The following is a 12,516-nucleotide window of genomic DNA, read 5'->3' on the forward strand; positions in this document are numbered from 1 at the left end:
CATGTACTTCTGTATCACAAAGGCAACTTTAGCAACTGACAAGACCCTGAAAAACCGTGAATTGTTTTACTAAACATATATAAATAGAAAACATACTAAAAAGGTCATATCAACAAAGGGCCCTAAATATACTATTGTAAATATAACATTAATGCCATGAAATTATATTGCAATCTAGAATGACCCGGCATGTACTACATACTTTTAGAAAATTGCAATAGGTATCATCACTCTATTATCATAAATGAGTCATTGTTTTTAATTTTCATAAAATAAAAAACCGCCACCTGTAACTTTGTCGCCTATTTGCAAAGTAGGAAGTTCGGGAGATACATTTTCAGCACCTAGACCTGGTTTCCAGGCAATTCTGGACTTCCAGAACAGTCATAAACAAAAGCATGTATTTTTCATATCCTACGTCTATAAATATATATAACAGCCCGCATCTCTTATAACGCGTTTATCCTTTTTGGCCATAGCAAGGACAAAATAAAATGCTGATTAAGGTGCTTCTCTAGCAAAACAGCGCGTTAACTATATTCTTGGACGCTATTCGAATTTTAATACAAACAGGAACAAAAATAAACATCATATTTCTACAATATGTTATCTTTACTTTAATTGCTTCATGTTTATTATAATGTGAATATTGTTAATTTCATGATACAAACGCCACTAAAATTGATGAGTACATCATTATTATTTACAACCAACACTACTAGATAGACAATTTAATAAGAAATGTTTAAATAGTTAAAATTATCAAACTAAAAGTCTTGTTTTAAGGAATATTCAAATGAATGAAAATCTTTATCTAGCAATAACCCCTTAAGGTGGTAGCTCAAGGTCCATTTTCATACATTTTGTTTCGAAAGAGTAAAGAATTTAAATTCACGTCTAGTTAGTGATTAGTTCTCGCAGTTGAAAGAAAAACGTAAAAATAATTAATAATCATGGATATTTCGGCCTTTAAAATTTAATATGACGAAATTTTAATGGCAGAAATATCCATGATTATTAATTATTTTTACATTTTTCTTTCAACTGCGAGAACTAATCACTAACTAGACGTGAATTTAAATTCTTTACTTGCCAATACTTGTTTAGTTACCCAGATTAAAGCCGAAACAAAATGTATGAAAATGGACCTTGAGCTACCACCTTAAGTATAGAATTGCACAAGGCCGTTTGCCGTTTGTTTTTAAATGCATGTATTTCGTGAACGTTCATTGCAAATACATCTCAAAACAAAACACAAATCACTGTATTTAGGTGAATATAATCTTAAATTCGAGGCTTTATATCATACATTTTATATGCTTGCTGTGTTCGTAAAGTAATGGAAAGAATGTTAGATTTGTAATGCAATCCGGTCGTAGGGGTCATAATACATTGAACTCGACACGTGTAGTCCCGTAAACAGACGAAAATGTATATTTAATTAGATACACTCGTCGAAATTGATAAACGGTGAGCTAATAAAAGTAGAATTGATTCAACGTAATAATATAAATGCGCAAGGAACTTGTCTGTCATACTTTTAAGGCTAAACCACTAAACCGATTTTGATGAATTTTGGTACGATGGAAGCTGGTATAGGAAAAACGACCATATGCTACTTTTTTATATATCACAAACCGAAATCCACATCACGCAAAGATAGAAACAAAAACTAACTAGAAAAATGCAATTGTATTGTGGGATGTACTCAGAGGGAGCAATGAACTGCGAATGGTTGCTAGTTATACAATTAGATAAGAATGTACTTTAAGACTCAGGAGTAATTGCCCAAATTACTATTAATTATAACTCGGAATAGACAAACACGAAAATTTGCTCAGAGATTATGCACAATACTAAAAAATGTGATCACTGAAGTGTGCTCGCCTTTGCCAATTCTGTCAAGGGTAAACCGTGTTTCCAAACATTCAAATTTCAGTTCTGTCCGAAATAAACGAATGCCAACTGTATTGCACTTCTATGTTTTAACAAATAGTACAAAATTATAACTTCAAAGTAGTCAGTTATTATTAAATAAGCTATTCCTATGGCATCGTGTATATTACTGAATATTTTATTCGATATTTAGGGCTTTAGTGCCCTTTGAGAACAATATAAAATGTATCAGATACATAATTAAACATTAAATATTAGCAATGACAAACAAACAAACTAATCGTACAACTAGATTAACTAAGCAGAAACGTCGTTGACACAAACATGTCACCCAAAACAGGTTACCAACTAACGCCCACGCTTACACAAACAAACATTAGGAAATGATAAACGAATTTCGGTGGTCCGAACGATAACCGAAGTATTTGAGACATTTAGTGCAACGATTTGAGGAAAACAGTTGAAACACGAATCGAAGGTAATAAACACGACACTACAAATAAATGGAATTCTCAGTAACGCGATCGGCGCAAAACAAATTGCTAATGGTTATAAATCGTTTCTAAACTCGTCAGTTAATAACCATATGGCATATTTTAATTATTAAGTAAATTAATGCTATGTCAAATTTTATACATAACTGTATATCCGGCATATGCAAAAGCTTTAAGTGATTGGTGGTGTGAGTAATTAAAATAAATCTGTAGGTATAGTGATTTTATAAGTAAAAATCGATTTGTTTAAATCAAATAAGTTTTGAACTAGACGATTTCAATGAATCACGAAAATGGAATTCCTAATTGAAATTAATCCAATTTAGTTTTTGAATAGAATTAAAAGTGCAACGAATCAATAACACACATACAATACGCACTTACGTACGTTTAAATGTTAAGTTTATTTCTAAGTGCTGTGTTTTCAGTTAAATGAATAACGAAACCAACAAATAACACGCCTCTGTGTCCAAAGAAATAGGCAGAACTGAAATCAGGGCACCCAGGTTCGCTGTGTTTGTGCCATTATCCATCCCATGATGTACTTTTCGGCGAGCCGATCGTTATATCGGGCACAAATTCCATACTAGGGGCTTATTCTTAACTGAAAAAAAAAACAAATTCACGGCCTGATCCAAAATTCGAACCCAAAACCTCAGACCGGTGTCGGACCGCGCACACATTACAACTACGCCATTGAGCGAACCATTAAAACAAAAACCTAATTTCTACTCCGGTTGACTACAAAAAGCTATTTCAACGCATGAGCTACCTTATAATTCATAGTCCTAAATACGAACTTGTAAGTTTTCTGACTTAAAGACGTTTTGAATAAACCATCCCAATCTCAATCTTTAATCCAATTCCGAGAATAAACCAATAAAAAAAAATTTTTTTTAGATGTGTCAAAAAAACTTTGTTCCGTTTGGTCTATTTTTGAGATAGATCGATGAAAGTGATAAGGATCGTTTATTGAATATGGCGGTTAGTGATAAGAACTAATAGGACTCGAATGTGAACAAAAACATATTTAATGAAGATAAATTGACATCACGCAAGCCTTAAATACTTATATCATTGTTTGGAACATAAAAACTTATGCTTCAAGATACAGCAAATACATCGGTACTTCACATTTCGTGATGGGGCGTTACCATGAAATTAAAGAACCGGTGTATTTTTTGAGGCCAATGTCGAATGAATGAATGAACGAACCAATCGGAGTTAGTGCGACTAGACGATCAACAAGTACGTCAGCGGTCGACAATTGGCGCTGATTGCAAAAATAATCGCGTTCCTGTCTACCAATTGAGGGTTCGTGACGTAAATAGTACAAAACCATGCGTCGGCTGTGACTTGATGAGGAATCACGCACCAAAACTTGTTACCGTTCATTTTCAGTATCTATTATCTAAGGTACGTGAATTATAGACTTTATTACTTGACATTAAAGTAATAATTTATACTTAAAAAAATATTTCCTCTAAATATGCGTTATTTACGTTTTTATACAAAAATAATGTCCTTCAATGACTATCTTGATGAGAGGCTGTGACATTGTGATCAAACTATCCAAAGCGATATATTCTAAAGCATCGATTCCAAATCTAATATTTTAGCCGAATTTGGACCTGTCTTCACCCCGTTATTCTACAACTTGCAACCAACCAACCGCGCATTAAACTCTTCTTAAAATCTAACGTGGCCTTTAGCTCCACCATAAATAACGATTTATACAAACCCAAAACAAATTATAATAAAAAATATAAATGAAACTGACACGACACGTACGGTGACCGACGCGAATAAAAACGTTGGCACAAAAATGAGGTTCCAGTAGAATAATATCCAATTATAATGCACGGCATACAAACGTACTCCGTCCATATACTTAAACTAACAATACAACGTTATTTACAGAATTGCTTAACATATGAATGGTACTTTCAAAGTTCATATCTGTTACCTGCAGTGGCGAAGGGTGAAATGTTCCCGACACAAAATAAAAGTATTCATAATATGAATAAATACGGTGTGCAAATCGTTCTGATAATTAGATTTTACATGGATTACGAAAGGGAAACCGACAGGAATCGGGTTATATGGACCCTTTGCTACTGTTACATGTCACGGTGGAACACCGGGCGCATTTCTTGTATGATCCGCAAATGTTTGGATAATTGCATCATGCAAAAGAGTACCAAAAACACCTTGTGGTTTTTCATACATTGATAAAGGATAATATGGGCGACAGTGGCTAAAGTTGAAATTTTTAGAATGGCAACACAACATATCGACGGTTAAAAGGCTCAGTGGCTTAAGCGACATTTTTTGGGACATTAAGTTTCATACATATTTAAAATCAACACATTTGTATTTTTTTTTAACCTACTTAAAATTTTTCGAAAAAATTTCGCTTAAGTCAATTAGCTTTTGAACCGTCGATATAGCTACTGATATGCATGAATGCTGTAAAATGTTTTAATAATAATTCATTTCATACATATTTAAAATCAGCACCTTTTTATTTTTTTTTAAACTAGTTAAAATTTTTCGAAAAAAAAAATCGCTAAGTCAATTAGCTTTTCAACCGTCGATATAGGTACTATTATGCATGAATTGTGCAAAATGTTTTAATAATGATTAAATTCTACATAAAAGGAAGCGGTCAGGAAAAGAGCTATGTGGACCCTTAAGCCACTGGTGGACAATCCCTATCTTCCTTGATTAATATTCACATTGACTACTATAAGAGTACTAAAAACATAATTCTACGTTTAATAGATCATATTGATACGAAGACCAGAAACAACACTTGTCAAATAACAAAGGCACTTTGACACAAATATTTAAATCAAAATGGATACTACGCTGCTAATGGTACACAAAACAACTCCATTAACTTTAAATAAACGAAAAACAAATTAATTTATGTATCTACAGATCAACATAAATTACTAACGAATACGCCTCAATATATAAACAAATATGCGTGGGGGAAACGAAACAAATCTTCGCCAGTTGTAACATTACATAGACCAGTTTTCTTGGGTTAAGGACAAATCCTGATTCTTTGTAAGGACGCAATAAACATCAAAACAATCATAACAATATAAATTTCGACGATTTTTCCTTGATCATTAATTATTTTGTGCTCCAAAAACTATTATAATGCAATTAAGGAGCAATTGATCTCGTTGATAAAAACGTGATTCGCGCCATGGTCCGACCGTCATGTTGGAGTCATTTTGTGTAATAGAAGTTAATCGCGACAGACCGACAAGATAATTTATTGCGCTGTAGGTTATAGGTGCCGCGGATAGTTCGTTTGTAATGGTTTCTAGTTACTTCTATGGGATACTTAGATATCTATATTATAGTAGACCGGAATGATTAAGATAAAATATATATGTATATATTAACTAGTCGTGCCCGCGTCTTCGCCCGCGTGGTAATCAGTATGTCACGAAGTTTTTCCCGCGTAAATCCCGACCCGTGATCAACGATTATGGATGCGCGTAATCGTAGCGAACTAACAATGTAAGCATTATTAGTGTAATATTTAGATTGTTATTAATACATTTATTTATAAACAACAGCCAACTTGTTACAAAATAATTCATAAAAGGTATCAAATTATTTCGTTTTAAATTGAATCTTAAAAGTAGGAGTATACAATGAAATTCTTATCTACAAAATGATATTAAAACTCATATGGTTACAGCTTTAAGGCTTTGCTAGCAACTTTAATGTGATGGTAATGCAAAGGGTACAAGACTATATCCTAAAGTAAATCTCGAACGAACCACGGTTTATTAAAACAAATGAATTCCATGAAATTCTCAAGATCCCACTTGTAGAATATTAATAATATTCCATAATCCCAAATACAAAGCACAAAAGCATTCGAATCAACTCATCATCCCTAAAAGCATACGTCGGTTAAAAATCAGCGTGAAACTTAATCATTTTCAATAAAGCGCTTTCGCGAGTAGCGCTCTATGTTCGATTAATTCTATCATGTCACCCGCGCATAGTCAACATGAATAATCGCATGATAAAATAAAACAAAAAAAGCAGTTCACGGTCTGCACCACCACGGCTTACAAATATCAAAAAAAGCAAAGGTAACCCAACAAAGATAAAAACAATCGCGCAAAAATATTTATTCTTAGTTCATTTACGAGTGTATGTATGCCTTTTGTATTCGGCCTGCGCTGTTGAATCTTCTGCTAGAATCAAATTTAAAATGTCCGTTGTCAAATCTTGTAAACTACTCAAATAGTATCCTAAGCCGTCATTATTAACCTTTTGAAGGTCAAAATATTTTCTTCGGAAATAATGAATATGATGATAGGACTTATTAGCCACATTTAATTCCATTACGATGCACCGGAATGAAGATAATAAATATGAAATCTATCACGTACTATATTAAGCAAGCTATAATCTAATAGCTGTACATTATCACTACATAGAATAAAAATAATCGCTTTCTCTGTCCCTATGTCCCTTTGTATGCTTAAATCTTTAAAACTACGCAACGGATTTTGATGCGTTTTTTTTTAATAGATAGAGTGATTCAAGAGGAAGGTTTATATGTATAATAACATCCACTAAATAGTGGAGAAATACTGGTATTTTGTTATGTTATACCCGTGCGAAGCCAGAGCGGGCCGCTATGTTTTTATATACAACGTTCACAGTTTTTTCTGTAGTGTATTTAGTATCAGCATTGCACCCGTGCGAAGCCGGGGCGGGTCGCTAGTAATTAATACATTAAAGTTAATAAAACACCATTTGATAATGTTATCAGGCAAACACTGTTATCGCTTGCATGATATTTGTGTGATGGGTCATTCAAAGAGTAAGGTTATGTTATCAACAGTCCCGCTGGACAGCAGGAGCTTGTTCCAAATAAGTAAACATGAAGTTAGAATAAGTAATTTAATTAATACGCATTATCGTTGAGGTCAATAATCTTGAATCTTTCCTATATTGCGCTAGCTTTAATGAGCGGAAGGCAAGCGTAGATCAGACCGAGAAATACCTTTACGTTGTTAATTGCAGAATTTTCTATTGGCACAATTTTTATTCATTCGACCTTATGTAATTTAAATCAGAATCACGTGGCTGTCTGCAGTTCAAGATGAGTCACTCACAAACAAATAGCAATATTTCAAGCCGTATCAGGACAGCGTTTTTATTTTGGTTCACGACCTCTTAGTAGGGAAGTTAGACAGTGTTTGCAAAATGGGGGGCATTTTAATGTAAGCATAAAAAAGATGAATAGATAAACATTTTCCTCCAGCAGACTGTGACCGCTAGAATGTACCAGATTTCGTGGAAATAGAAAATGTAAACCGCGATAATGCTGTTTGAATAATACATTAAGACTGTTAAGTCTTAACAATAGTTAATGCAGTAAGTTCTTATGGACATCTAAATTTACACCTGTTGAATTCACAATTTAGATATACAATGACGCAAGTGCAAAAAACCATTAAATAGCCTTTTTGATCCACAACATTTAAAAAGTACAAACTTATCGACTTTTGGTAATTTTGTGTAAATTGCAATTTATTTTTAACTTCACGGTAGAAAATCAAAATTTCATTAATAGTTACAACAGTACAAATGTAAACAATTAGAACAGTTGGCTAAATTTATTAATATGTGATCTTAACGAGAATTTAAAGCCAATTTAGCCAAATACCATCGAACGAAACGAAAGCAAGCGAAAATTCACAAATACACATATAATTTAAGAAAAGTTAAAGGTGTGCCTTTGAGTTTTTAACCTGCGGACATTCATCTCGGCAGTTTGTTCCACAACCAACTCGGCTATCGCCGCCTTCAACAAACTTGGGAAACAATTAGAACAGGTGAATTTATTGATACGTGAAATTAAAGAAAATTTAAAGCCAATTTAGCCAAATACCATCGAACGATATATCGCAATCATCCACAGCATGTGTTTCCCCTACAGTTTGTTTTAAAAGTGATTCAAATTACTAACACCGTATCCATAGCCAGATGGAAAAACACACAATGTAAGCAGTATGCAAACATTTTTATAATCAAGATATTTTTGTTTACAATTATCTATATAATTAGCGCAGCTTGTATTTAATCCGTGTTAAAATAAGAATAAGTAAACAACTTTTATTTATAGAAAATGGAAATAAATACGTTTAATTCACAAAAATGAAAAATTTTGCGAAAATGAACTCTATATTCAAAACACGTATATAAACGTACCTCGTTTTAACACTTTTAGACATGATAAAACACAAGGCCGAAACAGCGCAGAATCGAGGACGTAGGAAACTCGAGTGAAAAGAAGAAACCGACTGTTACATTACGGTATTGGTAGATCAATACTGTTAAACAAATGACTACAGCAACATAACCACGTGACAATAATGTGACAGGCAACACATATTTCTCCAGTTATTCCTATATTTAATTACTCATTGGTAATGATTTTCATACAAGATCTACTAATCACGAGACACAATCAGCTGATACACCTCGAGACTGCTTGGCATATTTCCATGCATTAGTAATGCCATGAACTGTCTGAAATCGGTGCGGCTTGGCTGAAAACCACGTGGCGCGATCGCTGTGTGTACCTATACATACCGACAAGTCGGTTCGTGAAAACAAATCACAGATAACTCAGTTCTTCAAAGCACAGATAATTACGTAAGCAACAAGACTCAAATTGAAATAATAAGTAATTCGATTAGATTAATACACATGTGAATCTATAACGAATGTAGAACACAATACTTCAGAAAGCTGGGCTCGAGTAAACACCATAAAATCTCAATAAATCTTGGAAACGGTTTTTTGAAATGTAAAGAAAAGTAGATTTACCAGTTTAACACCGCGGTCACATAATTATTTAATGGGTTATTTTATTTTATTGTTTAAATATTCGATAAAAGCTTTCGCATTTTCGTTAGTTTTTAAAACGATTCCATTAAACGTCAAGGAAAACGTTTACTTTTTTTTAAACTACTAGATACACCAAAAGTTTATTTTTTATGACTGTCCATAAACAGTTGCGATACTAACCAGAAGTGATTCACTGAATATTATTGTACTCCGTTAACCGGACATTGGATCTTACATCCAATAATAACACCCAGAACTATGGAGAAAGGAGCTTTACCAAGGCAAAAGTTAAATATGGAGATAAATAATAATAAAATAAATAAAACAAGTTCATGTAACTAAAACCCGGGATAAATTATTCAAGATAGACAAAAAATATTTATAGCCTTTATACATCCTCAAAGTGAATAGAAAGACAGATAAATGTTAATACTGTCAGTGATATAAAATATCAAGAAAACTCACATAAAATCTTCTAAGTCAACAACATTTGTGTATTGACAAGCCTGTCCATCCACATTGAAGCACATACTATTATAGTCCCATTGCTGAGCTTGATGACAGGGTAAGTTTGGAACAATAGGCTGCTGTACATAGGCGACCTGACGAGGATACACCTTCGGAGGATTATACGGAGGAGGTACACCATACTGGTACGGAACACTCCTATAATATTGTCCGGGGTATTCCGGACCGTAAGCACCGAAACTGCACACATTATTGACGGATTGATGTCCCCACTGTTGGTTCAACTGACACTGCACATTCCATCCGGCCTCCTCGAAGTGTCCTCCGACGGAACACTGGTCAGCATATTGCTCCCCGTACCCGTTCACGAGCATTATGACTCTCTGATGGAGCGACGGAGCAGTCCATCGAGGTACAAAATCAGCAAGCGACTGATAACGCGAAAGATGGTCTTATCTCGGGTATAAAAGCCATAGTGGCAAAAAGTAGATAATAACAATGTGTTAGATAACGCTTTATTCCGACCCTGGAAATATCTGTAATATATATTTTATCATACTTCACGTATTAATATGACTTTCGGCAAATAATACTCTTTATATAAAAGGATGAATGTCTCTGTCAACTCAAGTGCTTATCGATAACTCGTGGACGTAATGAGACCTACTCATAAGTTGCGGATAATGATCATTCATTTACATAACTTGAAGATGGCAATACCTTTCGAGGAAAGCTAAAATAAAGATTTAAATGAAAAATTGAATAAAATACACCTGTTAACACATAGGTAATTACAATTGTTATAGAATATTCATAATTGGCATCAATGACAGATACTAGCAATGAGGTATCATACTTAGTTTTTTGCTACATTGGGTGAAATTTCCTTCTTTTGAACAGACTTTATCTTATTCATAATTTAATAGAGACTAAAATCACATTTGTTTTTGGGGAAATAAATTACGAAACACAATAACAGTATAATTTTAAAAATGCTGATGAAACATTTGCAAAAACAAATAAACATTCAAATTGTTTAAAATTGTTCCTTTTAAAACGTAACAAAATATAATTTCATAAATTGTACTATTTTTTATTTATGAAAACTTATCGTTCACTCTCGGTATATGTTTAGTGACTGTTCCGGGATCAGACAGTTATGACATTGTAGGTTGATATCGTTTGTAATAATTGTAATTGGCTATTTTATTATCACGTGTTTTGACAGGAGTCTCTTTACAAGCTTTAATTTATTGCAATAAGGCTGGTTATCGACACATTAAATAGCTTTATGTTTCATTACTGTTTATCTCATTAACAATTGGACACACACTCCAAAAAACAACTTCATATTCCTACAATATGTAATCTTCACTGTAGTTGTTTAAAATTTTAAATAATATGGATATTGTTTCGTCAGTTTTATAATGAAAATACCATTAACATTTTTAGTTCCGATCTCCTCCTAAAGTACATAATATAATTTTAATTTGCTACTAACACTGTTAGATAGGAAATTAATTATGGATATTAAAAAGACCTAAAATTGTTTTTTTATATATTGACCCCTAAATCTTTGGATATTCTCACCCGTAAATAGTGTGCCGCCAATGGGAACGAATGCGCACGTTCATATGCTAGAATTGGCGCCTAAACCAATCCAAATCTTAAGGCAATTATTAATATTCTTGTTTATTGTAATCGGATTTCCTTTTATGGTTGTATCAATACGCAGCAAATGCATTATTTTATCTTTGAATAAGTAGCGGTAAAATTCTCCATATCGCAAAATTACATTTGCATGAAGGAAAAAATGAAATTTTTCTCTAAATGGCATATTCAAAACAAAGACTTTATTTAAACATTTTTATCTGAATGTGTCGACATCATTATACTCATATGGCTATGTACGCAAGTTGATAACGGACGGTTGGCGTTATAAACAGGAATCATTAACTAAGTTTTCATAAAATTGACGCCAGATTAGTATTGTTAATTTAATATTGTAATAACAATATGAAAAAACAATTAACTGAGGAAAAATATGAAAAAGATTAACAAAACAATGAAACAGAAGCAGTCAAGGTTCTGAAAAGAGCACTTAGTTTACACGTGTATTAAAAATAGTCTGCGAGAAAAAACCAGGATAAGTTGACATATAACCTATGAATTATGATTGTTATTCTTAGAAGAAAATTGCGCAAAACAGGCTTTACAAATAGCAGTACAGTTATCAGTACGCGAGTAAAGCTGAGGACGAGTCTTATGAACGCCACGAATGTAAATCTCATAAATTGCACAAGAATATTCGTTTTTATGTCCTTCAAACCAAAGTAAATAACGCTTTCAAAACACAGAATGATGCTTGATGTCAGATATAAACGAAGCAACGAGTATCCAAGAATTCGTATATTACCACCTTGGGTTTGGCTTAGTACTGTTGCATTAAATCAATTTTAACAGATCGTCACGATGCAATTGAATTTACGTAACAAATTACAACTAGATAAACAAGACTTATCTCAAGTCGTCAAGAATTTTCCACATGAATTATCAGTCAAGGAAATCCAACTGAGAATGGACGTATATATCTGAAAATCTGTTTTAGATAAATGGTAGACTTAAGAAATCCCAATGAAGTAATCCTAGTGTCGGATCAAGGCCTTCCACATGAGAGTGGCTTTTGATAATATTTATCCTGACTTTAAATTTAAAACTAGCTATTGTTTTCGACTTTGCCCATATTACAAATCTG

General features: G+C 33.1%; 1 protein-coding gene across 1 annotated transcript in view; it reads right to left on the bottom strand.

Moving 5' to 3' along the window:
- LOC115453992 (hypoxia-inducible factor 1-alpha) overlaps positions 1-10,203 on the bottom strand; it is a 90,374-nt gene extending 80,171 nt beyond the window's left edge. Inside the window, 1 exon segment of the mRNA XM_037438053.1 lies at positions 9,759-10,203. Coding sequence (XP_037293950.1) covers positions 9,759-10,135 — 377 coding nt within the window. The 5' untranslated portion in view covers positions 10,136-10,203.
- Between the last annotated feature and the right edge of the window lie 2,313 nt (positions 10,204-12,516).

Source organism: Manduca sexta, chromosome 13 (assembly GCF_014839805.1).
Source record: "Manduca sexta isolate Smith_Timp_Sample1 chromosome 13, JHU_Msex_v1.0, whole genome shotgun sequence".
Taxonomy (NCBI): Eukaryota; Metazoa; Arthropoda; class Insecta; order Lepidoptera; family Sphingidae; genus Manduca; species Manduca sexta.